Raw genomic sequence first — 25,132 nt, 5'->3', positions numbered from 1 at the left:
TCTAATGACCATGACAGGTAACTAAACGTTTTACCACTCCCTATGTTTTTTTCTAAGTTAAGTAATGTTAAACCGTAGTTTAGCTCACAAGTAGATTTGGTTTCAGAGTTTGGGTCGAATCTTCCTTTTAGATTCTTTGGGGTTGTGAATTTGTGAGGCTACAAGTTGATTGCTAGGAGTCAAAAGTAGGCGCAGACCTCGATGATTTTTCTATTCACTAGTGGGGTATACTTGTGGAAATCATAGTTGTTCTTGACATAATAATCGCATCAGCAGAATCAACTATAACCAATAGAGTGGAACCAATTCTTTTCCTCTTCTAGGAAAAACGACATTACGTAAAATATCTAACGAGAATAAAAAAAAGAGTTGTAGCCAATGAGATTTGAGTCTTTGAGCGGTTTTAGTGATAGTGGAGTTTACGGTGGTGTTTTAAAGACTCCCCACCAGTACCCAACACCAAAAGTCTCTGTTTCACAATTTGTCTTCTAGATTTTTTATCCCACCCAATTGATTTAACCCATGTTTTTGTCATTGGCTTTATTTTATAGCTAACGCTAACGTAGTAAAGTTATAAAGCTGGTAGTTAGTGTTGTCTAGAATGTACTAATGTAGCATTCTTTGGTTTAACAAGCATTATAGAGTTTATTGACTTGGTGAATGGTTTGATATCCTAACCAATCCTTTTTGTTAATATTTTACCAATATTGGCTATTTAGACACTTCTATCACATTCTACAACCGTTTACTAGTTCATATTATTATTATATGGAAATTTAATTTTCACACGACAACACTTTTGGCGTTATTCATCCCTCATCTTTAATGCATTCCACATGTCTTACTTGTCTCTATTGAATAAATATCTCACGTGATTTCCATATGATAATTGTGTAACAGAGCGGAAGAGTACTTCAAGAGAGCGGTAGGAGTGGAACCGAAAGACGCGGAGGTGCTTAGCAAATACGCGACGTTCTTATGGAGAGCACGGGACGATCTTTGGGCTGCAGAGGAGACTTTCTTGGAAGCCATCGATGCTGATCCGACCAACTCTTACTACGCTGCTAATTACGCCAATTTCTTGTGGAACACTGGCGGTGACGACACATGTTTCCCTCTTGACGACGAGGCTCAGGAAGACACCATCTAGATAAGATGGTTCAACAAGTTGTCTCTCTATTAAAAAAAAAAAAAATGATATACAAGTACAACTAATGAATATAAAACATATGTGAATACCATGTATGTATTATGTATATGCCTGTTTGTCACCAAGGAGCGATGGGTAAACCGTAAAAGAGTTAATCCCCTTATGGTTGCGATCAGTCTAGCGAAAAGGAAGAAAATATCTCGAACGGTTTGGTTTGGTTTAGTCGTAGTTGAACGCCTAACTGAGTGAGATAGAATAGAGCACGTACGTGAGATCGGAGCTGATCTCACCGCCTTGGTTTGGGGCCTATGTCGTGGAACCAAGTGTCTATCCTTTGTTTGTTTCTTCTTCCATTGAAACGTTTTCTTTTATTGGTTTGCATATAGTAATGCAATTTCGGCATGTTTTTAGTCCCACTTTATTTACTTGCCTGTCATATATAACTAATTCAGATGGCGATATTTTTTGGTGTAACTAATATCGTTATTTAAAATAACAATTGAACATTTTATAGATTTTGTTTATACCATATAAATGGTGATTGGTTTGTTTAAAAAAATTAATAATTTTTTTGGAAAATAAGAGAAAATTCTTCGGTGAACCCATTTTATTTACCTCGTCTTAATTAACTAATCAAAATATAACAATATATCATGTCATATCATATTAAAAAAATAAACTAAAATTTAAAAAAAAAACAAATTCTGTATTTTTTTTATTAAGGAAATTGTGTTGGTTTAGATTTATAAAAGAAGATTATAATTTATATTTTATAATTTAAAAATATATGTCAGTTTAGGTTTGTAAAAGAATGGTTAGGGTTTATATATTACAATTAAACGAAATTATATGTCGGTTTGGGTTTACAAAAGAGTGGTTAGAGTTTAGATTTTACAATTAAATGAAATTATTATGTTGGTTTGGGTTTATAAAAGAGGTGCTAGAGTTTAGGGTTTAGATTTTATAATTAAACAAAATTATATACATGTTTGGGCTTATAAAAGAGTGGTTAAGGTTTAGAGCTAAGATATTACAGTTAAAGAAAATTATATGTTGGTTTGAGATTATAAAAGGTTTAGGGCTAAGATATTACAATTAAAGAAAATTATATGTTGGTTTGAGATATTACAATCAAAATACAACAATATATCATGTCATATCATATTTAAAAAATAAACTAAAATTAAAACAAAAAAACAAACACAAATTCTGTATTTTTTATTAAGTAAATTGTGTTGGTTTGGATTTATAAAAGAAGATTATAATTTAAATTTTATAATTAAAAAATATATGTCGGTTTAGGTTTATAAAAGAATGGTTAGGGTTTAGATATTACAATTAAACGAAATTATATGTCGGTTTGAGTTTACAAAAGAATGATTAGGGTTTATATTTTACAATTAAATGAAATTATTATGTTGGTTTGGGTTTATAAAAGAAAGGCTAGAGTTTAGGGTTTAGATTTTATAATTAAACAAAATTATATATTGGTTTGGGGCTTAAAAAAGAGTAGTTAAAGTTTAGAGCTAAGATTTTACAATTAAAGAAAATTAGATGTTGGTTTTGAGATTATAAAAGGGTGATTAGGGTTTAGGGTATAAGTTTGAATTTGTAAAAGAATGGTTAAGATTTAAATTATATAATTAAACAATATTGTTTGTTAGTTTGAGTTTGTAAAAAATGGTAATGATTTAAATGTTATAATTACAAACTATAATATAATATTAGAATTAATAATTTTAAAACTGATAGATCTACATAATTTGTTTTTTAATTATAAATTTGTTTTTTTTAATTAATTTAGGGGGGGGGGTGAAATAAGAGTTAGGCTACTTTGCGCGTAAATTTTTGCTAACACTTAATATTCGTAAACAGTACAACACACATAATTGGAGCCCATTTGTAAACAGCCCAATTAAGAAGCCCAGAAATAAGTGGGGTATAGTTGGCCGTACGTCCTAACAGATTTCTTCCGACCAGAGGTCCAGAGATGCACGATCTCTGCACTTCATCTTCCTATCTCTCCCGATTAGTTTAGGTATGTAACCAGTTTCGTGTCCTCGGTATGGAGTTCAAAGAGCTGGTTGTCGCCGTCAACCATACCTGTTAGTAGGATCAAGCAAACCAGAATTGAATCCATGGAGGCTCCCCATCAGATCGCCTTCTGCTTGATGATGCTCTGTTCAGGATTGTGCTACCGACATGCTTGAGAAGTGGATCTGCCGTTTTGAAGCTGTTCCTGAGTAGCTGGTTATTCCTCTGTGTCCAGATAAGGTATACTTTGAGCATTTCCATGCAAGCAGAAGCAATGTTTTCTTTTCTTTGCCCTCTCTTGGATTGGTGGTTTTAGCTGATTGGTTGTGCTTTGCTAGATCGCAGTTGCAGGTGAAAGGTATAGCTAGTCCACGCCTTATTGCGGTACCAGCTATAAGAACAATTGAAATAGAGGTGCGATCTCGATTCGTTCCTTTGATAACAAAGGAGACGTGTGTGATCTGTTGTCGGGCAACGATCCAGCATAAACAGCCATCTGAGGAACTCGTGGCGAGGGATGCCGCCTGGGAACCACACCAGCTTGTTCCAGGATATGCTTACAATCATTCCTGTTGATAGCCGTCAAAAGCTCTCCGGCGTTTCTTCTGCTTCTGCTAACTTCCACCCCCATCTCTGTTTCATGGAATCGACGATTCCACCCTCAGGGGAAGGTCTCCCATCACGGGCTCAGTTGACGTTGCCGGCCAGGACTCTGCTTTGTGACGTCGATGTCGTCAGAGAGTCATGGAAGCTACAGACTCTCGTGGTTGCTTCTCCTCCAGGCGTGGTTACAACTCGTTCCGACGTACTGCCACCGTAACTGGCCTCTCTCTTACTTCTACTGCAATCTGCATTAGAAAACGCAAATTCTCAAGTTGAGACTTTGGCGAGCTCAAGTTGAGACTTTGTCCTCGCCAAAGGCTGCCAGTCTCTCTCTGCTTTTGAGGCTCTCTGCTCATATCTATGGGGGATCCTTCAACTTCAACACCTGACTTCTCTCCTAATATTGCGTCATTACACGCCAATTCTACTCCCACCAGCCTCCTATATGTATTCATCCAACTGTGGATTCTATATCTTTTCCTTTCCAATCACTGCCTAATGAGGTTGTGCAAGGTAACTTTGGTAGGGGCAATCTGTTTGCCTCCGGGAGTTAATACAGGATTTGAGACGGGTGACTACTCTCTCAGGATGACTAATCAAGCCTTCACAAAAATTACAAGAGATGAAATGGACTACAGTTGGAAGACGTGGTTGTGGTTGTCGGGGCTAAGCAAGCAGGCTTAATAACTTGCTCTCTTGTACGCCAAGTTAGAAGATACCTAATTGTATGCTCTCCTACCTCGATTACTCTCAAAAACTATTTCTGTAAACTTGGTTCAATTTCTATTAATGCATCAAATTATGTCAAGGGAAAGAAAAAAAAAACATCCCCTGTACTTTTTCTTTTGCGTCCTTTCTAACCTCGAAGCGGTTTTGAATTCAGGTGCACTTCTTGCTGGAACATCTGTCAAGCATTTCAAATCAGGCAGTGGTTGTTGTTCCTCGGTCTTGTTGAGCTCCTTAGACTTCTCAACTGTCTCTCCTACTCTAGTATTCGATGTACACCTTTTCAGCCTCTGTCAGCCCAATCGCAGGTACAAATACAGTCTCTTTTTTCCTGAATTTATTGTCACCTTTAAATCCAAGTCCATGATTGCCAATTTCTTGGAGCTTAATATGCAGTCCTTTATACTCTTGTTTTTCTTTCATTAAATCATCAGCAGCAGCCTTCGTGAGTTGTAGTTTCAGCTTCTGTGTTTCATCCTTCTTTTCTCAGGCTCGTAAGTGAAGTGACTTTTATGATTTTTGTGTGATATAGTTACCAGTCGGTCACTCAAGTCTCTTCCTTTATTTGACAAGCTCTGTTGTGATTTCTGTCTCTTCTTATCATTCACAAGCTCCACATTCTCGTTGCTGAATCAGTCTCGTTGTTGTTTTCAGCTGCAGTAACCCTCACCATGGAAAGCAACAAGTTTGTGAGATCTTTTTCATCTTCTTCCTCAGATTCAGAATCACTAAAGGTGATATAAGGTTTTTTTCTTCTTCTTAGTTCTTATATTCACTTGGAAAATCAGCTTTAGTGTATCCGGGTTCGGCCGGGTTCGAATCCGGGTTCGGATCCGGGTTCGGTGCTTACAAACCCTTAATTTTAGTAGTTTCCCGTCTGCCTTTCAGCTAAAATTTCAGTAATTTTGTCTCTTGAAGAAAGCATATGCGTCATGAAGAAGAGGAAGAAAGCAAATGTAAAATCAATTCTGTAACCTCTTCAGATTCTGCATCTATCATAAAATTTTTCTTATTAAAAACAAATTCTGGGTGGCTTGATTTCAGTGAAAGTTCTTCAATTAGTGAAATTTCTTATTTTCATTACATGAAATGCAGGAACCCTTAGTCGAGACGGCGGATTTCAAGAGAGGCGTACTTACTCCTGACGAAGTTTCTGTTGTCGATTATAAGAATGGTACTAAATCTTGGCGAATCAACTTTTTACATTGATTCTAAATCTATAAGTTAGAGATGAGAATATGTTTTTCTTGCTGTGTTCAGGATTGAAACCAGTGATATGGAGTATAACCACTACCCATTTGCCGCGACCTCAGTTGATGAACCTTCAAGCTCCGTCACAGTCATCTGCTCCTCAAGATCGAATGGACATCTTCTCTTTATGCATGCCAGAGCTTTCTGCGAGCTCCTCATTGCCATACCTTCCCCGCTTGTGGTTGCGCACCCTCGCTTTCCTGGTTGAGACTCAGAATCCTGACACGGGCAGTGTGATGTCTAAAGTGATCTTAGCATTATGGTCCCATTTGAGGTCTGTGCCATATCCTGCGGGTGGAAAAGAGTTTGGTGATCACAAAAGAAGATTTTTCAAAGAGCCATTTACACTTGAATGCCAAGCAGTTAATCAGAAGAACCACGGGGTCTATATCTACTACATAAATCAAGCTCTAAAATTTATCCCTCAGCTTAACTTTCCTGCCAGTGTCACTAATGTACTGTCAAGTTTCTTATGCAGCAGTGAACCAATTGAAATCAAGGTCAGTTTTAAGTATTATCCTTGTAATCATAATCTTTCATAGCTGCGCTCTGTGCTTTACTGGTCATATACCGAGTTCTTACAGCACATGTTACCTTATTTGTCACCTGCATTCTGGCACATTCTAGGTCTCTCTATGTTCATTTATTGATAATGCCTTATCTGCTAAACTCGAGAAAGGTTTCTTGATTGATCCACATTGACTTGGGGAATGATTATAGTGTTCTATAATACTTGTTCTTTAGCCTCTAGTATTCTTGTCGTCTCCTCTAAATAACCTCTTTTTTTGCTTAAAATACCTGTTCACTTAGCTTAATATGCTGAAGAAGGATTCGTTTTATTAAGTTGATTGTTTTCTTTGTGTGGCATTCGTTTTCTTAGGAGTAAAACAAAGACCCATTTAACATCCTGAAGAAGGATTCGTTCCATTAAATTTGACTGTGTTTTTCTGCTGTCGTAGGCTGACTTGGGAGTGAAAAGAAAAACCCCGTTAATGGCTGGGAAGTCAATATTGAAGAAACTGTTGACCGCTGCTACCAGTGCCTACTCAAATCTGAGTGACTCGGAGTCACTTCATGTCCAAATGATCCAGATGATGCGGAGATGTCGGTTCCTCCCCCATGTATTAGTTTTCATATTATTATAATCATCATGGACGTCGGTATTGGGATTTTCTGAAGAGCTTTACGTGGATCGACCTGCAGGCAGATCACTCTTGCAGTATCCGTGAGTGTCTCTATCCTCTTTTTGAAAGAGTTGTTATATATGTGTTCAAAAGTTTGAAAACAAAGAATTGTAATTGATTGATTCTTTCTAGTTTGTAATTGATTGAAACAATTCTTTAGGCGCTGCTTTGTTTCTAGGTTCAATTTCGATTTAGCTTTAAGCAAAATTGACTGAATGTCGATATTTCTATATATAATGTGTAGAGTTGCTCAATAACCTTTTGATTTTCTTGTCTTCTGAACAGTGAACATATGGATTCGTTGATTATACTTGATCGTGGGTGGACGCTGTATTTAATGGATCAATCAGGGAAACCAATATGCTCAGCATCTTATATGGAGTTGTTTTTTACTGTGGTTTCTCTTTTCTCCTTCCTTATGGTTGCTCTTTCGTGTAAGACTAAGAGGATTTTCCTTTCGTCTCGGAAAGCAGTTGTTTCATTGAGGGACAGCAACTCAGAAAAGAAACAAAGAGAGGATGTTGTTATAAAGACTTCACCACCACTGTCTCAGAAAGCAGTTGTTTCATTGAGGGACAGCAACTCAGAAAAGAAACAAAGAGAGGATGTTGGTATAAAGACTGCACCACATACTTCACCACCACCTTCACCACCACCTTTACCAGATCCTTCACACGACCACTTTCACCACCACCTTTACCAGATCCTTCACCACCACTTTCACCACCACTTTCACCAGATACCTCACCACATCCTTCACCAGGTACTTCAGATACTCTCGAGAAGAAGTCACAAAATCTCCTCCAGGATGCACCAGAGAATGTTGGAGAGTTTGATAGCGAAGTTGAAAAGCTTTTAAATGCTCGTTGGACCGAATTTCTCCATGAAAAAGATGGTAAAAGCATTGGTAGAAGAATGTTCATTACGAAGAAGAAGATTGCAAATGGTAAAGATCCTTCAGTGTTTGAGGGGTTTTGTCATCCCGAGCGTGCAGTGGCGGTGAAACGGGTTGGTGTATCTGAATCTGTGCTGTACAATATTATGAATGAGATATATATCAGCAATGCATTAGACCAAGACAGAGGAATCATCCGTTTATATAGCTATGACTATGACAAGAATTATGCTTACTTCGGTTTGGAGCCATGGATGTGTGATCTAGAAGATTTGGTGATCTTCTGTAAAGAGAAAGTACAGGAAAAAAACTCAACTAAAGAGTATTTAGAGGTTCCACTGGATGGTAATGTTTTGTGGGAAGCTTTGGGCGTTCTCTCACCTGTTGTGCGAGATTTAATGAGGTTAATTTAGGTTTCAAAGTATATCTTTAGTTCAGTTCATAATACTTTTTCATTACAACTAATATTTTTTTGGGCTCTTGATATTGTGTAGGGATATGGCTTGTGTTCTTGAACACTTGCACAGCCTGAAAGTAATTTATCGAGACTTCAATCCTCAAAATGTGAAGATTATACTTAAAGGAAAGAAGCTCATTGCAAAATTGTCCAATTTTGGAAACAGCAAGCGTATCTCCCATGAGCCATCCTTCAGTTATCCAGGTTAGTTTTGCTAAATTGTGTTTGCTTGATTTCTAAATGAAAGGTATATGTTTTTATTGAACCTTTGATTATGCTTATGAAATGAGGTTTAGACCAGTCTTTAAATATGCATCCATGAAAACTATAGGTAGTAAGGATTGGCAAGCACCTGAGTTTATTACACCATAACTGGTGGTCTGCATCCATTTGGACCTGGTGGTAGGCGTGAGAACAAGATCAGGAATAAAACGATCAATATCTCCAAAGTAAAAGCTATCCCTGAAGCATATCACCTCATCTCTCATTTGCTAAAACACGAACCTCATTTAAGGTAATTTCTCATTTAAGATAATTTCATTATGTTTAATGATTTAGAAAAAATACTAATTTCTGATAGTGTCATATGCAGGCTTAGTGCATCTGAAGCCTTGCTCCATCCAATGTTTTGGGATGCGAAAATGTGGCTTTCTTTCCTACATGATGCTTCTGACCTGTTTCAGAGTGCTGGGATTAAGTCAAAAACCATGAGCGATTTGTATTCCAGAAGAGGGGAGGTACTTGGACAGTCGGTGTCATGGGAGTCTACCATAGGTGAACGTTCAAGCAATATCTTGTAGAAGAAGCTGATGGTGTGAGGAAGAAACACCATAAGAAGTATGATTTCAAAAGTGTTCGGGACTTGCTAAGACTAGTCCGAAACACACTGTTTCACTACACAGAGCTTCCTTCTGACATTCAGGTTTTTTCTTTTCCTCATAACCAAGTTATTCAAACACTATTGTACAGAAAACTCAACTTTTATCTTTTATTTTTTTCAGGAGCTTGTGGGATCGAAATCCGATGGGTTAGACCAGTTCTTTGCTGGTAAGTACCCAAGATTGCTAATGGTGACATACGAGGTCGTATCTTTTCATTACAAAGGATATCCATCATGGAAAAAGTACTTCCAATAGCTCCAAGAAATAGCAGGTAAGCAATAGCTTAGGTTTCTTACTTTCTTACACACGGAAATCTGATCTTACAGCTTTAACGATCTATATGTTTCAGGTACTTGAAGCAATTCAAGCAAGCAACCAAGAAAAGTTGTGATACTGTTGTCATCTATGACTCTTTTGAAACTTGAATATCTAAGCTTTTTGGTGATTTCTTGAATGGTGTTGTGGTGACTGATTTCTTGTGATTATGTTTGCAAAAAGCATTTCTTTCTTAGATGTCAAGTTGGATTCTTCGATCATACCTAAGCTTTTTATCTGTTTATGGAACCATTATTCATCTCTTGATAACTTCGCATATTTTTTTTTGGATTTAAGAGTTATCAAGTTGGATTTTTTTAGCAGCTTTTATTGATTAGCTAAATCATACAGTCGAATAATTGTAATCGCTATCCTTACTTAATATTCTGGGTTAGTGATAAATTTCCAAACCGTTATAACTGAATCGAATTGGACCGAGATTTTGGCTGTTTGGTTCGGTATTGGTTATAAGTGTTGAATCGAATTGGACCGAGATTTTGGCTGTTTGGTTCGGTTTTGGTTATAAGTGTTGAATCAAATTGGACCGAGATTTTGGCTGTTTGGTTCGGTTTTGGTTATATGTCTTGAATCGATCAGCAAGTTGTTTAACCAATAAATTTGGTTTTCGGTGAACTGAAATATTTGTTTTTTTTGGGAGTAACCGAAAATTACCAAATTACCTCTTTTATTTATTTATTTTTCCATTTTGAGGTAATTTGGTAATTTTCTGATATTGGAGTAATAATCCCAGTACCAAATTACCAAATTTGGAGTAATCCCAGTTGATATCTATTTGGTTTGAAATAGTTGTTATTTTTCCATTTTCCAGCAAAATCATTCATGTTACTATTTATGGAGTAATCCCAGTTGATTCTTCACTTCGGCTCCATCGGATCTCAATCTCCGTCATCTTCTGATATTGTTAACCTACAATGCCTGCCATCGCTGGACCTAGTTCATCCCCTCAGAAGCATGTCGTCGGCTCCAGATTGGAGGTTACCGGAGGTCTTAGATCCGCCGAAGTCAACACTTGTCGGAAACGCAAGTTGAGATCCGATTCCGCTGCGGAGGTTTCATCATCGACGCCTGTGAATTCGATTTCCACGCCGATGAAATGGAAATCTCCCCGACGGTGTGCTGTTTCAATCCCTAAGACGTCTGATGAGGTAAGCTCCTTTGTTCTTTTGGTTCTAGCTGTTCAGGCTTAGTGAGAATCGATTCGAATTTGTAGTTCTTGATTGATTTTGGTATTTAGTTAAAAATCTGAATCTGTAATGATTTATAAAATGTTGGATCGATTGCAGGAGATTAAGGAAGATTCTAATGGGAATTTGGCGATATCAGCAGTGAAGAACTTATCTGTTTGTTTAGATGTTGAATCAAAGTGGAACCCTAGAGGTATTTATATTTTAGTTAGCCTTTTGATTCATTCATTAGTGTTGTATTGATTTTTTTAAGGCTCTCAGTTAGTTTGATTGTATGATTAAATGTTTGTATTTGACTGGGTTCAGATGAGGAACAAATGAAAGCTGTGAAGGAGGCATTACATGTGTCTAAGGCACCTTCAACTGTTGTTTGCCGTGAGGATGAGCAGAGACGGGTTTTCGAGTTTGTGAAAGGTTGTATGGAACAGAACAAGGCTGGGAGTTTGTCTATATGTGGCTGTCCTGGAACTGGGAAGTCACTATCCATGTAGAAAGTAAGACAACAAGCTGAAGCCTGGGCGAAACAGGTAATCAGTCTTGTGTGTCTGTTTCAGAACTTGTGATTAGTGCGGGTTTTATCCAATAGAAAGACTGATCCTTCTTGAATTCGTACAGACAGGGGTGCCTTGTCCTGAAACATTGTCTGTTAATTGCACGTCATTGACAAAATCAACCGATATTTTCTCCAAGGTAAGACCTTCTGCAATAGAAACACCTAGTTTTGGTTGTGTGTTGTGTTTTGTTTGTGAAGTTTGATATTTATACATGGAAAATGCTCGATGAGCAAGGAGTTTACGATCCGTAGCAATAAAAGAGAGATTTTAGTGTTTTCCTATTTGAGTTGATAACAATATTGCAGAATAATATTCAGTTTCTTAACACGGTATATACTATATTAAATGTTTTTCTTGATGCTAAAGTTAAATATACCCGATTATTGAGTTTATAAAAGTTGGATTCTTGTTTTTATGAACTTTATTAACGTTATAATAATTATTGCGATTGTAATCATTTGTTACTCAAACCCGGCTGTGTCATTTAAATTTAAGAGATCATACAGTCTCTAAAGATCTATTAAAATAGGTTTGGAAATTTTTATGGGATTAAAAAATTAATGCGTAGAGTTGTGTTTGGAAATATCAGAAAATATAGATGGTGTCAAGCTTATTATGGCAATAAGTGTAAATAAATTTGTTCGATTAATATAGTGCCATTAAATGAGTTTCCATGAATTGTAATTTTAGGAAAATACTTAGGAGTTAATGTTGTAAATAAAATAAATTAAATAATCAAAACTTTAAGGGCATAACACAAAATGTACTTCAAAAATAATAATATAGATGTTAGAAATATTTTTTTTCGCGATTTTAAGAATAATTTAGTTATTGCTATTTTGACAAAATTGTAAGGATTAACTATGAAAATATGGATAATTTTAAGAGTAAAACCCAAAATATAATTCAAAAATGTATATATAAATTCGGTTGTGTCATTTAAATTGAAGAGATCCTACAGTCTCTACAGATCTATTAAAATAGATTTTAAAATTTTTAAGGGATTAAAAATTGAATGCGTAGAGTTGTTTTTGGAACAATCGACATGTATAGATTTTGTCAAGCTTTGTATGACAATAAACGTATCAAATAAGGTCAATTTTAGTTCTATTAAATGAGTTTTCAGGAATTGTTATTTTAAGAAAATAGTTAGGGGTTAATGTTGTAAATAAAACAAATTAAATAACCAAAACTTCAATGGTAACACAAAATGTACTACAAAAATAATAATATAGATTCATAAATGTCTAAATGCAAGGGAATATTTTTTTGGTTGAAGTGCATCAGAAGCTCTGCTCCATCCAATGTTTTGGGAATCTGAGATAAGACTTACTTTCTTACAAGAAGCTAGTGACCTATTTCAATACCATGACACTGACCTTGCAATTTTGAAGGGTTAGACCAGTTCTTTGCTGCTAAGTTCCCGATATTGTTAATGGAGACATACTATGTCATAAAGTATTTCCATTAAAACGCCATAACAAATACCTAGAGGCTTTACATTTAGCTCAGCTTGATAAACTTCAATATTAATGATTTTCCTTTTACTGATTAAAAGAGAAAAAGTTGTCCAAAAATGTCTCCAAGTTGCGTATCTTACTCTCGTAGACACGTAAATATGATCTTACAATGCTTTAATGATCTATATGTTTCAGGTTCATATATATTTATATACATTGATATATTTATTCAACCAACCTCCTTAGATTCATTTCCTAGATCAAAATTTTCCTATCTTATATACATTGATATTTTTTATTTGTTTGTATATATCAATGCATTGAGGTTTTGGCTACATATATATTTATATAGTATCGTTTTATGTGGATATGTATCCTTCTTAAATATATATATATATATATCCATGCATTGATTTTTTATTTGGCTACATATCATATGATATATCATCGATTTTATGTGGATATATATCTTTCTTATATACCTATCAATGCCTTTGATAATTTGGGTACATATCAGATGATATAAACCATCGATTTCTCATTTAATGTGGATATCCTTCTTCCATAAAACCTTTTATGAACCAGATATGAAAAAATATCTCCACTATATGTTGATATCTCAGACTTCAATGATTATATATGAGAAAAAAAATAAATATAAGTGCATTGACTGATTGACACACCGACCACTTTGCTTTTCTATCTTCTATTCTGATTCTTTTTTTTGTTGTTGTTGTCGTCATTATGTTATTTCTGATATATCAAGTGGTTAGGGTGAGTAAACAATATATAGTAGCTACACTTATTTTTCTCATTACAAACGTAAAATGTGAAAAACTAAGTCTAGCAACTTGGTTATAGTAAAAAAGTTTTCAAGAAGTAATTAAAGCGATAAGTATACAAACCATTGAAACCAATAGCATGGTAACGTGGTTTATTCAGAAGTTCTAATATGGGCCCTTAAAGGACTTATATGAAGACCATAATGGTTTAAACCCAATAAAATTGCCGCGAAGCCGATGGTTTAAAACGGTAGCCGAACAAAACCGGGCGGCGAAATAAATCTTGTTGTATTGCGTTTTCCCGCTACTACCATTTTTCCCTCTCTTGTTTATTTTTTTTTTTCCTTTAATTTTTTTGTTATCCCATTTCCTGATAAAACCCAGCAGCATCGACCATGAGATTGATTCTTCACTTCGGCTACATTGGATCTCAATCTCGATCTCAATCTCCGTCATCCTCTGATATTATTAACCTACAATGCCTGCCATCGCTGGACCTAGTTCATCCCCTCAGAAGCATGTCGTCGGCTCCAGATTGGAGGTTACCGGAGGTCTTAGATCCGCCGAAGTCAATACTTGTCGGAAACGCAAGTTGAGATCCGATTCCGCTGCGGAGGTTTCATCATCGACGCCTGTGAATTCGATTTCCACGCCGATGAAATGGAAATCTCCCCGACGGTGTGCTGTTTCAATCCCTAAGACGTCTGATGAGGTAAGCTCCTTTGTTCTTTTAGTGAGAATCGATCGATTCGAATTTGTAGTTCTTGATTGATTTTGGTATTTAGTTAAAAATCTGATTCTGTAATGATTTATAAAATGTTGGATCGATTGCAGGAGATTAAGGAAGATTCTAATGGGAATTTGGCAAGTCCAGTGATATCAGTAGTGAAGAACTTAGATGTTTGTTTAGATGTTGAATCAAAGTGGAACCCTAGAGGTATTTATATATGAACCCTAGATGTTGAATCAAAGTGTTCATGATTTCATTCATTAGTGTTGTATTGATTTTTTAAGGCTCTCAGTGAGTTTGATTGTATAATTTGACTGGGTTCAGATGAGGAACAAATGAAAGCTGTGAAGGAGGCATTGCATGTGTCTAAGGCACCGTCAACTGTTGTTTGCCGTGAGGATGAGCAGAGACGGGTTTTCGAGTTTGTTAAAGGTTGTATGGAACAGAACAAGGCTGGGAGTTTGTATATATGTGGCTGTCCTGGAACTGGGAAGTCACTATCCATGGAGAAAGTAAGACAACAAGCTGAAGACTGGGCGAAACAGGTAATCAATCTTGTGTGTCTGTCTCAGAACCTGTGATTAGTGCGGATTTTATCCAATAGAAAGACTGATCCTTCTTGAATTCTTACAGACAGGGGTGCCTTGTCTAGAAACAGTGTCTGTTAATTGCACGTCATTGACAAAATCAACAGATATTTTCTCCAAGGTAAGACCTTCTGCAATAGAAACACCTCGAAGTTTTCTTGGTCTCATTTCAATATAGTTGGTAATTGAGTTATTTTGTTTTTAGATACTTGGTAAAAATGAGTCCGGGAGGGAAGCTAATGGTTCATCTCCACCTCTACAACAACTTCAGAGCTTGTTTTCTCAAAAGCAACAACAATCCAGCTCAAAGATGATGTAGGTTTTTGTTTTCTTCTTGGTCTGTCATATGTTGACTTGGTAGATATAATTTGTTGCGCTGTATCTCATTCAAACTTTGTCTGCAGGCTTATAATTGCAGATGAGATGGATTACTTGATCACAAGAGATCGAGGTGTCCTTCATGAGCTTTTTATGCTCACAACTTTGCCTTTTTCAAGGTGTATACTTATAGGTAAAACTGTCTTGCGTTATCAATGTTCATATTTTTTTTATCTGTTTCCTCTGCTCATACAAATGAAGTTTTAATTTCGTATTTGTCCTCCAGGTGTAGCAAATGCAATAGACCTTGCAGATCGTTTCCTTCCAAAATTGAAGTCTCTTAATTGTAAGAATTTCTCCATAATTGTGTGCCATTTGAACATTCTTCATACTTCACCATATGTCCCTAAGCTTTGATGAAGAATAAAAGTTGAGTATACTCCTTTTAACTTATTGTTCCAATTAATGCAGGCAAACCTTTGGTTGTCACTTTCCGTGCCTATTCTAAGGAGCAGATCCTTAGGATACTGCAGGAAAGGCTTGTGGTAAGTCTACCGTAATTTTGTGATATTTGATGAGAGAGGAATGTCTGATTAAGTATATCAGGATAAATCTATTGCCAATGCCATTTTTTCTGTTTCAAAGCAGTTGGTATTCAAGGAATTATGGAGATTGAAACTGTATATTAGTATATATCTAATCCAAACTCATACTACTTTCTATGTTCATCTTAAATGATTACCTTCACTGTTGTAACAGGCACTTCCATATGTTGCATTTCAATCAAATGCCTTGGAAATTTGTGCAAGAGTAAGAAGAATATATGTCATTTTTTTTTCTCTCAACCTTGTTTTCTTTTTTAGATTCTTAATTAATATTCATAATGTTTGCATTGTCCCAGAAAGTATCAGCTGCATCAGGAGACATGAGAAAGGCTCTATGTGTTTGCCGGTTAGTTCTCTTACGAATTTTGTTTCTATTGTAACTTTAGTCCTGAAATTAGAACATTAAAGATGACAGTCCGTATTTACTCACATTGATTTGATTTCAGGAACGCCCTAGAAATCTTAGAAATAGAAGCTAGAGGATCAATAGATCAAGAACCACAAGGTCCAGTTCCAGAGTGTCAAATGGTTAGTATTTTTATCTCTACTTTACTCAGTTCACTTACTGACGATGAAAATATCCAGGATCCATAGAAACCGTTGTCTTATTCCATAATTGTTATCATCGAATCTATAGGTGAAGATGGATCATATGTTAGCTGCATTGTCCAAGACGTTTAAATCTCCAGTAGTCGACACCATTCAGTCCCTTCCTCAACACCAGCAAGTAAGTCACACATCAACACACAGATTAGTTGATATCTTGTACTTCGTGTTCATAAGTTAAAAAAAAAAAATATAACAACATGCTTTGCATAGGAATATACAATTCTGTAGTTTTGTTTTCCAGTGTGATCTAAAGTATTGTTAATGTAGTTTGAGAATATGTACTAACCTTAACTAAGAGAACAACTATCATAACGCACAATGTTGGCGTGTATCTGGTTCTATGACTTGGTGGATAACACGATAAAATCTGAAATTCACATGCTTATACTGAAAACTTGCAGATCATAGTCTGTTCTGCTGCAAAGGCCTTTAGAGGAAGCAAAAAAGATAGAACCATTGCAGAGGTAAAAATCTTGATTGAAAGAACAATACACAAAGTCCCAAACATAGCTTCATGAACTTGTAACTTAAGGCTTTGTACATAATATTCATATATGTGAATTTTCACACTTTGATGCAGTTAAATAAGCTATACTTGGAAATCTGTAAATCTTCGACGATAACGCCAGCTGGAATTACAGAGTTCACAAACATGTGTACAGTGCTAAATGACCAGGTACTAACTCCTATAAGAGTAATAACTCTCATGTTTGTGTATGGTTTATGTAAATCTTGAAAGAGACATTTGATTGAAAATGTCATTTTTGGATTGACATAGGGGATACTAAAACTTAGTCAAGCTCGGGACGATAAGCTAAGGAGAGTGAGCCTCAGAGTAGATGAAGCAGACATCACATTTGCTCTTAAGGTATACATTACATCCTTTGCTAATTATTCCCGAAATGCAGTTTCTTAATTTATTTAACACCTTCCCTTTTCATTGCACAACAGGAAATTCGATTCTTCCGCAACTGTCTTCTATGATGAAGTTATTGAGTAATAGCAATGGATTCCTCCATTTTTTTTATAGAATACAAAGAGTAAAAAAAAAAATACAGTACACATAAATTGTATTATTCTGTTATACAAGTTGCAAACAATACATTAGTTACATACTTACATTGAAAGAGAACTCAGTGTCTGTCATTCAACTGTACAAGAAAGACCACTAAACGATACTGGGAGATAGATTTTTATATTGGAAACTCACACTCACTAAACCAGGGCAAGCAGTATGTATGTGAGAGAGTGTTTGCATTAGCAAAGCAAAAGATCACAAGAAAAAGGTCATCTAAAGTAACAAGGCTGACCTCAAAAATTCAGAGGTCTCAAGATTATCTCAACCACTAAAGTAGAGCAAACACCAAACTTAGCTTATGCGCTGATGTCATATTCTACATCACTACTCTAAAGTTTCATATCGACCTGTCTCATATTTCCTGGAAGGCATTTTTGGGCTTAAAAGCAAAGAAAATATTGAGGTCACAAATAGAAATGACCAAAATATTGAGGTCACTACTCTAAACTTCCAAAATATGTACTCTCATAGCAATGACCATAATCTGGTAGCTAGGAGATATTACTAATGCTTCCAAGGCAAGACCGTATATATGAAACCTCTGTTCTGAAGCTGACTAACAAAACTATCTCCTGTGTTCAATACAACCAAGAGTTTCCAAAGTTCCAACATATTCAGTGAAATCGTTTCCGAAACTCTTTGTGGCTATTAAGGAGTTGTAATCGGTAATTCTTTCATTCTGTAAATACGTTCGTAGTTACAGTCTTAGAATTCTGATGACTCATGCCTTTGAATTGCCATAAGATAAGTTCAAATAGAACTGAGTGGCAAGCGCAACAGTGGATAAATATTTTAACATCTAGACATGTCACTCTGTCAGAATTTAAGGCCCCATGAAACAAAAAAATTCTATCATCACCCTAATTCACCAGTTTGGCAATGCAGGTAATTAAGGGCAACCTATTACAACCTTAACTTAGTTCATAGACAACACATTTTACAATAATAGTAATTCTCAACAGGTAAAATGCAATAGTGTAAGTACAAGGTGAAGCAGAGGCACTAAGAGAGGCATCAAGGATCAAGGACTTGAGAAGATATTCAATGTTCAAAATTGCTTCACAAGAAAGCAACTAACCTTCACTTATATTCCGACCAAAAAAAAAAAACCTTCACTTATATCATACACGCGTACCATAATATTTGTTATTTCCTTTTTTTTTTCACCACTTAAGATTTTGTTATATGTATAAAAAATATAACCACTTAATACAGTTGATTTTGTATTAAGATATAATTTGATATGATTAATTTTCTTTTAAACAAAACATAAAAATTTAACATAAAGTTCTCAAATAAAAGTATCTTGGTATGGTTTTTATAGGTTAAAAACCTAAAAGCCGAACGAATTCCCAAGAAAAAAAATCCGAATAATCTGAGTGGAAGTCAAAAAAGTATGGATCAATTACCATGCAACTCCCACGTTGACGACGACGAAGACCATGGTTGGACGAAAGTCGTGTCCCGGAAGAAAAAAGTTTCCGGCAGGAATGAACGACGGATCCTGACAGCAAATAAGATGGTTTCTGCTGATGTAAAGGAGATTCTGAGGGCAGAAACACCTAAAAATCCACAACCCAACAAGGAGGAGATTCTGAGGGTAGAAACCCCTAAAAATCCACAACCCAAGAACAAGAAGAAGAAGGAGGAGACTGTGAGGGCAGAAACACCTAACAATCCACAACCCAAGAAGGAGGCCGAGAAGAAACCGATAGTGTCTTTGTCCGAAGCTATGGCAAAGATCGACCATTCAAGTCTTGCGGCTTTCCTCGCCGTATCATTGGTAAGTACATCATGAGCTGATGTAAAATTCAGCTCGATCCTTTTGTTTTAGTTACTTAAAATCCATAACCCCACAAATCAAAATTCATATATTTTTGTTTTTTTTGTTAAATAGGAATCATATTCGGATGAGCCAGTGACTCAGCTATTACGATTTATGAATTACATCGGGAGACAACTTACCGAGGTGCAATTTCCATGGCTGGAGATGTTTCCTTTTGAGGGTACTTGGCCCAAGCTTATCGATGTCATGAATGTGAGCTGTTTCTTCTTTTTTTGGTTCAGATTTTGAAGTCTATGTTAGATTGTTGAAGCTGATTGATTATAAACTCTTTTTTTATATATCTATAAAACAGGTTCCGTTGTGTGATATTCCTGAACCTATCTCTAACACATCAGTCAGTTGGATCCTTCAAGTTCCAGTTATGGCACTCTCTGGCTTTGTGGTGTGGGCGTTTGGTTGTACTATCACTCATTTGGAAGCACAACAAAAAGGTGCCAAATCTGGCAAGATCGGTGAACAACCTACTTCTCCCAAACCTCATGTAAACTTTTGCAATACCTTTCTCTTAACAATTGTCGCTTTCACTTATGTATTATGATGTGGTTGAATTACCTTTGTTTGACTAACTCCATTATTGTTCTCTTTGTTTTTCTTTTCCGATTAGATGCCAATATTTGTTACATTGGCAATGGTAGTGCATTGGAGACCTGAAGCTTTGACTTATGCACTGCCGACTATTAGGGGGAGGCGTTATTTTCAAGGACAGGACAGGCTTCCGCTTACAGTTTGGATGATGGCTGTGGTTCGTGTTTTCCTTTATGTGAACTTTGGACCAAGAGAGTGTCGAAACTTGTGTGTTTTCTGTGATCTGTTGTATTATGAAATTCATTTGAACTGTAAAACTGTGGACAGGCCTCCCAGCATAATTTAGGTGCAGGGTTGTATTCATGGGCGCACAACTTGTTACCAGTAGTGGGTAATACGAGCTGCAACCCTCAGTCAACGGATCTTATCCTGCAGTTGGTTGAGGAGTGAGTCGGAAGTTTTCTTTTGATTGATCTCCTTTGCTATATAATATAAACAATCATCTCATCTTTGTTTAATGCAATTTTCTTTATCAGAATTGTTGCGGATCCAATGGCTTGGACGATGCGTAGGAACCAAGCTGCTATTGTGCATCAGCGAATGATTCCGCCTCCTTCATTTGAGATCTTACTGCGGCTTACATTCCCTGCTTCATCTGCAAGAGTAAAAGTAAGTTAGTAATCTTTGGAATTCATAACAACACAAACCTTGATGCTTTTGTCGATTCTGATCACAAGCATGGTCTCTGTACGCACACAGGCTACAGAGAGGTTTGAGGCAGTTTATCCCTCGCTGAAAGAAGTGGCTCTTACCGGTGCACCAGGAAGCAAGGCAATGGAACCAGTCATTCAACAGATATTCTCTTTGTCTTTGAAACTTGCTGGAGAAGGTATACATATACTAGCTAGTAACAAAAACTTTTGAATCCTTGACAGTTCTAATGTGTTACTGTTGTGTCACAGGAAATCCTGCTTTAGCCAAGGAAGCTACAGCAATAGCTATATGGTGTGTCACCGAAAACGTTGATTGCTGCAAGCACTGGGACAGTCTCTATACGAAGAATATAGAAGCTAGTGTTGCTCTTCTTAAAAAGCTTGTCGACGAATGGAAGGATCATTCCCTCAAACTATTCTCATCAGCGAGAAATTTTTTCACTGTCACTGAAACTACGAAGAGCTTCAGGCTAAAAGTTAATACCTCTTACTCTTCTAAGCTTTAAACTAATTTCACCTTTTTACCTCAGTTGTAATTTCATCTCTGACTTAAAGCTGTTGTGATATTTTTTTAAGAACGAAAAAGCCATCACTGAAGGAGGAGCCAATGCTTCTCTTTACAAAGAAGCTGACAAGTCCTGCAAATTTATCTCGCGGAGAATCTCCCATGTATGGTTCAGACATTACTGCTTCAAAGCTACTGCTGTGGTTCTAGCTGTAGCTGCAGGACTAGCCACTGCTGCAGCTGTAGCTGCTGCTGGAGTAGCAACCTTTGCTGCAATTGTTCTATTTATCTACCCGGAGCTTAGGGACCTCTGGTGAACTCATTGGATCTGCAGCTATACGTCAATGCAATCACCACAGCATTAAACAAGTAAGAGAGAAACATCTGATATAAGTTGTCTTAACATCTTTCTAAAAACAAAATATTTAAAAGTAGTTTGCCTTTTGATTTCGATGAACTGAGATCCTACGATATAGTAATTTTCACGACCCGGTTCGAGATGTAATAAAGGATGGTTTTTAAGACAACTTCTTGTTGATCATGTTTCACGAAGGAAGAAACTAAGAGAGAAACATCTGATATAAGTTGTCTTAACGACTCCCGTAACCAACTTGCAACAATATCAAAGGAAGAAACTGAGCTCACGATTCACGAAGCTTCAAAGAAAACCAAGAATAGAAGAAGCAGAACAAGCTTTTTGGGACTTCATTAGACGAATTCGGCCCATTCCATTCAAAGCCCATAAGCATATGATTTAACTTTAAGTAATTATATTTTTATTATTATATAAAAATTGATACATGTTTTTTTTCTTTATGAATAAAATAAGACAACTTTTTGTTTTTTGAATATGATATAAAAATAAAAATACATAGTTTATAGATTAAATGAGGGAACAACTTTTTTTGTATGTTTAATTTGGTACTTACCATTTTACTAACATATCCAGGGAAATTGTTCGCAAAACCTTTTCACAGGACTTTTATCTCCAGGGACGAAGTATTCCCCACTATTGTATGGGTTTCCATCACAAACTTGCTTGCAAGCGTCAGAACATTTGGCTGGAGTTGCTTTTTTGCCGGTCTTCATGCACACGTTAGTAACACAGTTTCTAAGACATACATCCAGCGCTCTCTTGTTCGAATGAGCGACTTGTGCTGAAAACATCATCGTACATAACGTTATAATCATTAAGATATTGCATATTCTCTTTGACATTTGAACCGCCATCTCGTTGGTATTCTGATAAGTCTAAAAAAAATCATCGTACAAAGCTACTGCTGTGGTTCTTTTTTTTTTGAATGAATGTAAAAATATATTCAAACCCAAAAAAGTCCTTTTTACAATAAATGCATTCTTGTTTTAGACTTTAATCAAAAAGGTATAAAAGAGTTGAGAGATATCAGACCAAGAATGAGAAGCAAGCCAGAGTTGAAGCCCGTCCGCAAACTTCGTGGTATGCAAGGCAAGAAGCTTGTTTCTGATCAATCGATCAAGGAACTGAATGAGCTGAGCTGATGTACTAGGATTGCCTCCATGTCGTCGACGGTTCCGCTCCAACCAAATGGTATGGACTGTGGCTTGAAAAGCAAGGCGTAAGAGAAAACAAACAGTGCCCTTAACATTCGTACCCGAGAGGAGGATCAAGAGCTGCGAGAGTTGAGTTGAGTAAAATTGAGGGCAGAGGGAACGAGTCATAGCCTGCCAAACACGTGAAGTGTATCCACAGTCAAAAAACAAGTGAGAAACTGTCTCCAGCGGGGCACTGCAGAGGCCACAAGAAGGGTTCAGACCCCTGTTCCACTGCAGCATGCGATCCCCGGTGTTGAGTCTCTGACGGATCGCTAGCCATAAAATAAAAGAGTGCTTTGGTATAGAGTATTGAAAAAACACTCTTATACCAACCCACTTGTGACCCTTCACGGCGAAGCTGTAGCCAAGTCTTAGTGGTGGAGAACTGAGAATCATAGGAATTGTCTGACCGCCGCCAAAGAGCAGTGTCGGTGTGTTCACATGGACCACAAGCCTGTAATGCAGTGATTTCTGATATTACCTGGGTCAACATGACAGATCGCCGACGACGGACTGAGTGGCCCTGCAGGACCTCTGCAACTGTTGCCTGCGAAGTGATTCCAAGATCAATGAAACCTCTTTCCCCAAGCAGAGGAAAAAGGCAACCGAGGGAAGACCAATTATCATGCCAAAAAGAAGTAAGCATACCATCACCAACTTCCACTTTATGAAATTCTTTTGCAAGCGCCCTATACTTGAGTAGTTTTTTCCACATCCAAGAGCCCCTGGTGGTAGACTCTTTTACTGACCAAAAAGAAGCCCCTCTTAACAGCTCACACTAAATCCAATTAACCCAAAGAGAGCCTGTGGCCGAGACTATACGCCAAATCAGTTTGAAACAGCTAACTTTGTTGACCTCAACAAGCGACCTCAACCCAAGACCACCTTCCTCCTTAGGCATACAAACATCTACCCACGCAAGTTTATTTTTCTTAGCATCAAGCTCTGGACCGGACCAAAGGAAAGCATTGCAAAGCCGTTCTATCTCCTGGACGCATGCACTCGGTAACCTGAAAGCAGAAACCCAGAAGTTGGTTAGACTTGCAATCACTAAACGAAGCAGTTGCAACCTCCCCGCAAAAGAGAGGAATCGATTCTTCCATGAGCCAATGCGACTACAGATCTTTTCGATGAGTGGAGCACAGTCATGGACCGTCATTCGTTGGGTGAGCAGGGGCAGCCCTAAATAACGAACAGGCAGAGAACCAGAAGCAAACGGGAAGCGGACAAGGATGTCCTCCCTAGTGCGACCAGTAACCCCTGCTAAAAACAGAGTCGATTTCTCCAAACTGATTGACAAACCCGAGATTGCAGCAAAGTCCCTAAAGACCTCTAGAATACCTTCCATAGAAGAAGCTTTCCCATCAGAAAACACCATGATATCATCCGCAAAACAAAGGTGGGTAAGGTTTAGACTACGACAACGGGGATGATAGCCAAACTTACGCGCAGCTGCATCACGGTCAAGCATAGCAGACAACACGTTCATACAAATGACAAAGAGGTAGGGAGACAATGAACAACCTTGACGCAACCCTCGCTCACTATTAAAAAAACCCGCCAACTCTCCATTCGCCTGAACGGAGAAAGTGGCTGTAGACACACAAAGTTGAATCCAGTGAATGAACTCATCCGGCAAACCAAGAGCGGATAATACATTTAAGAGAAATGGCCACTGCACCGAGTCAAAAGCCTTTGAAATATCTATCTTCATCGCACATCTGGAGGAAACTCCCTCCTTATGATAGTCCTTGACAAGTTCTGTAGCAAGAAGTAAATTCTCCATGAGTAAGCGGTCCTTTATGAAAGCAGATTGGTTCGGTGCAATGAAATCAGGCAGGATAGTCTTGAGACGGTTCGCCAAAAGCTTGGAGATAATCTTATATAAGACATTACAGCAGGAGATTGGTCTGTAATCCTTCATTGCACAAGCCGAAGTGGTTTTTGGTATAAGAGCCAGGATTGTAGCGTTAACACCCTTTGGCAAAAAACCAAATGCAAAAAAAGATTGGACAGCCTTTGTGAGATCCGAACCAAGGATAGACCAAGTACTTTTGAAAAACTCCACCGTGAAACCATCTGGACCCGGAGATTTGTTTAAAGGCATGGAGAAGAGAACTTGTTTAACCTCCAGTGCTGAAACCTCTTGAAGAAGTCGGCATTGCTGATCCGCAGAACATCGAAAAGGTAACAGAACCCTTAAATCTGCAACAGAGATACCAGTGAACTCAACTGGTTTATGCGTTAGCAAATGTGTAAAAAACCGAATCCCTTCAGCCTTAATATCATCCATAGCAGTTAGACAATTACCATTAGGGTCGACAATCTCATGAATCGAGTTCTGCGACTGGCGCTCTGTGATGGCATTGTAAAAAACTCTGTTATTCTTGTCTCCCACATTCAACCAGTGAAGTTTAGAGCGTTGCTTGAGAAATCGCTCCTCCAAACCTGCAACCCGCTCCCAACGAGCATGAGCCGCTGCTTCCTCCGCCACATCCTGAGGCGTAGGATGCAGGTGAGACGCTAGTTGTTTTGCACAAAGATCCT

General features: G+C 37.3%; 5 protein-coding genes across 8 annotated transcripts; 4 read left to right on the top strand and 1 right to left on the bottom strand.

The window, feature by feature from the left end:
• On the top strand, positions 2,981 to 9,769 carry LOC104700526. Of its 4 annotated transcripts, none has more exons than XM_010416053.2 (15): positions 2,981 to 3,424; positions 3,530 to 4,512; positions 4,671 to 4,821; positions 4,948 to 5,007; positions 5,168 to 5,247; positions 5,383 to 5,469; positions 5,609 to 5,687; positions 5,774 to 6,264; positions 6,724 to 6,989; positions 7,234 to 8,246; positions 8,338 to 8,504; positions 8,632 to 8,814; positions 8,893 to 9,222; positions 9,302 to 9,452; positions 9,531 to 9,769. In XM_010416053.2, the coding sequence occupies exons 3-9, from the start codon at positions 4,785 to 4,787 to the stop codon at positions 6,907 to 6,909; spliced, it is 1,020 nt and encodes a 339-aa protein (XP_010414355.1). In that variant the 5' UTR covers positions 2,981 to 3,424; positions 3,530 to 4,512; positions 4,671 to 4,784; the 3' UTR covers positions 6,910 to 6,989; positions 7,234 to 8,246; positions 8,338 to 8,504; positions 8,632 to 8,814; positions 8,893 to 9,222; positions 9,302 to 9,452; positions 9,531 to 9,769. The 4 variants fall into 4 exon arrangements, with proteins under 4 accessions (XP_010414355.1, XP_010414356.1, XP_010414354.1 ...); XM_010416054.2 differs by having other exon boundaries at positions 3,523 to 4,512; positions 4,951 to 5,007; XM_010416052.2 differs by having other exon boundaries at positions 3,523 to 4,512.
• LOC104704379 (serine/threonine-protein kinase/endoribonuclease IRE1b-like) lies at positions 7,241 to 9,606 on the top strand. Its single transcript, XM_010420480.2, has 8 exons — positions 7,241 to 7,559; positions 7,652 to 8,246; positions 8,338 to 8,504; positions 8,632 to 8,644; positions 8,707 to 8,814; positions 8,893 to 9,037; positions 9,302 to 9,423; positions 9,531 to 9,606. Exons 1-8 carry the CDS (start codon positions 7,241 to 7,243, stop codon positions 9,604 to 9,606), a joined length of 1,545 nt encoding a protein of 514 aa, XP_010418782.2.
• LOC104700527 (cell division control protein 6 homolog) lies at positions 10,339 to 17,467 on the top strand. Its single transcript, XM_010416057.2, has 20 exons — positions 10,339 to 10,662; positions 10,801 to 10,894; positions 11,008 to 11,228; positions 11,317 to 11,391; positions 13,885 to 14,209; positions 14,332 to 14,434; positions 14,552 to 14,772; positions 14,861 to 14,935; positions 15,020 to 15,129; positions 15,219 to 15,325; positions 15,419 to 15,478; positions 15,604 to 15,677; positions 15,892 to 15,942; positions 16,034 to 16,083; positions 16,184 to 16,265; positions 16,375 to 16,464; positions 16,748 to 16,810; positions 16,927 to 17,022; positions 17,125 to 17,214; positions 17,298 to 17,467. Exons 5-20 carry the CDS (start codon positions 13,976 to 13,978, stop codon positions 17,328 to 17,330), a joined length of 1,539 nt encoding a protein of 512 aa, XP_010414359.1. The 5' UTR covers positions 10,339 to 10,662; positions 10,801 to 10,894; positions 11,008 to 11,228; positions 11,317 to 11,391; positions 13,885 to 13,975; the 3' UTR covers positions 17,331 to 17,467.
• On the top strand, positions 18,944 to 21,330 carry LOC104704378. Its single transcript, XM_010420479.1, has 9 exons — positions 18,944 to 19,207; positions 19,322 to 19,462; positions 19,563 to 19,751; positions 19,875 to 20,012; positions 20,123 to 20,241; positions 20,332 to 20,464; positions 20,555 to 20,684; positions 20,758 to 20,984; positions 21,085 to 21,330. The coding sequence occupies exons 1-9, from the start codon at positions 18,944 to 18,946 to the stop codon at positions 21,328 to 21,330; spliced, it is 1,587 nt and encodes a 528-aa protein (XP_010418781.1).
• LOC104700522 lies at positions 21,950 to 22,243 on the bottom strand. The gene has a single exon (XM_010416046.1). The coding sequence runs from the start codon at positions 22,241 to 22,243 to the stop codon at positions 21,950 to 21,952; it is 294 nt and encodes a 97-aa protein (XP_010414348.1).

This window comes from Camelina sativa, chromosome 7, assembly GCF_000633955.1.
Source record: "Camelina sativa cultivar DH55 chromosome 7, Cs, whole genome shotgun sequence".
Classification (NCBI taxonomy): Eukaryota; Viridiplantae; Streptophyta; class Magnoliopsida; order Brassicales; family Brassicaceae; genus Camelina; species Camelina sativa.
The sequence above is the reverse complement of the archived record's forward strand: the minus strand, read 5'-3'. Positions and strand labels throughout refer to the sequence as shown.

Excerpts from the sequence above, each read along its gene's own strand:
- LOC104700526 (XM_010416053.2), top strand. The coding sequence starts at position 4,785 with ATGTACACCTTTTCAGCCTCTGTCAGCCCAATCGCAG. Across the intron at positions 5,248-5,382 it reads CAGATTCAGAATCACTAAAG|TTTCCCGTCTGCCTTTCAGC; the intron begins GTGATATAAGGT and ends TAATTTTAGTAG. Across the intron at positions 5,688-5,773 it reads TGTTGTCGATTATAAGAATG|GATTGAAACCAGTGATATGG; the intron begins GTACTAAATCTT and ends TGCTGTGTTCAG.
- LOC104704379 (XM_010420480.2), top strand. The coding sequence starts at position 7,241 with ATGGATTCGTTGATTATACTTGATCGTGGGTGGACGCTGTATTTAATG. Across the intron at positions 8,815-8,892 it reads AAACACGAACCTCATTTAAG|GCTTAGTGCATCTGAAGCCT; the intron begins GTAATTTCTCAT and ends TGTCATATGCAG. Across the intron at positions 9,424-9,530 it reads GGATATCCATCATGGAAAAA|GTACTTGAAGCAATTCAAGC; the intron begins GTACTTCCAATA and ends TATATGTTTCAG.
- LOC104700527 (XM_010416057.2), top strand. The coding sequence starts at position 13,976 with ATGCCTGCCATCGCTGGACCTAGTTCATCCCCTCAGAAGCATGTCGTC. Across the intron at positions 14,773-14,860 it reads CTGAAGACTGGGCGAAACAG|ACAGGGGTGCCTTGTCTAGA; the intron begins GTAATCAATCTT and ends GAATTCTTACAG. Across the intron at positions 17,023-17,124 it reads GTACAGTGCTAAATGACCAG|GGGATACTAAAACTTAGTCA; the intron begins GTACTAACTCCT and ends GGATTGACATAG.
- LOC104704378 (XM_010420479.1), top strand. The coding sequence starts at position 18,944 with ATGGTTTCTGCTGATGTAAAGGAGATTCTGAGGGCAGAAACACCTAAA. Across the intron at positions 19,463-19,562 it reads AGCTTATCGATGTCATGAAT|GTTCCGTTGTGTGATATTCC; the intron begins GTGAGCTGTTTC and ends TCTATAAAACAG. Across the intron at positions 20,985-21,084 it reads CGAAGAGCTTCAGGCTAAAA|AACGAAAAAGCCATCACTGA; the intron begins GTTAATACCTCT and ends TATTTTTTTAAG.
- LOC104700522 (XM_010416046.1), bottom strand. The coding sequence starts at position 22,243 with ATGGCGGTTCAAATGTCAAAGAGAATATGCAATATCTTAATGATTATA.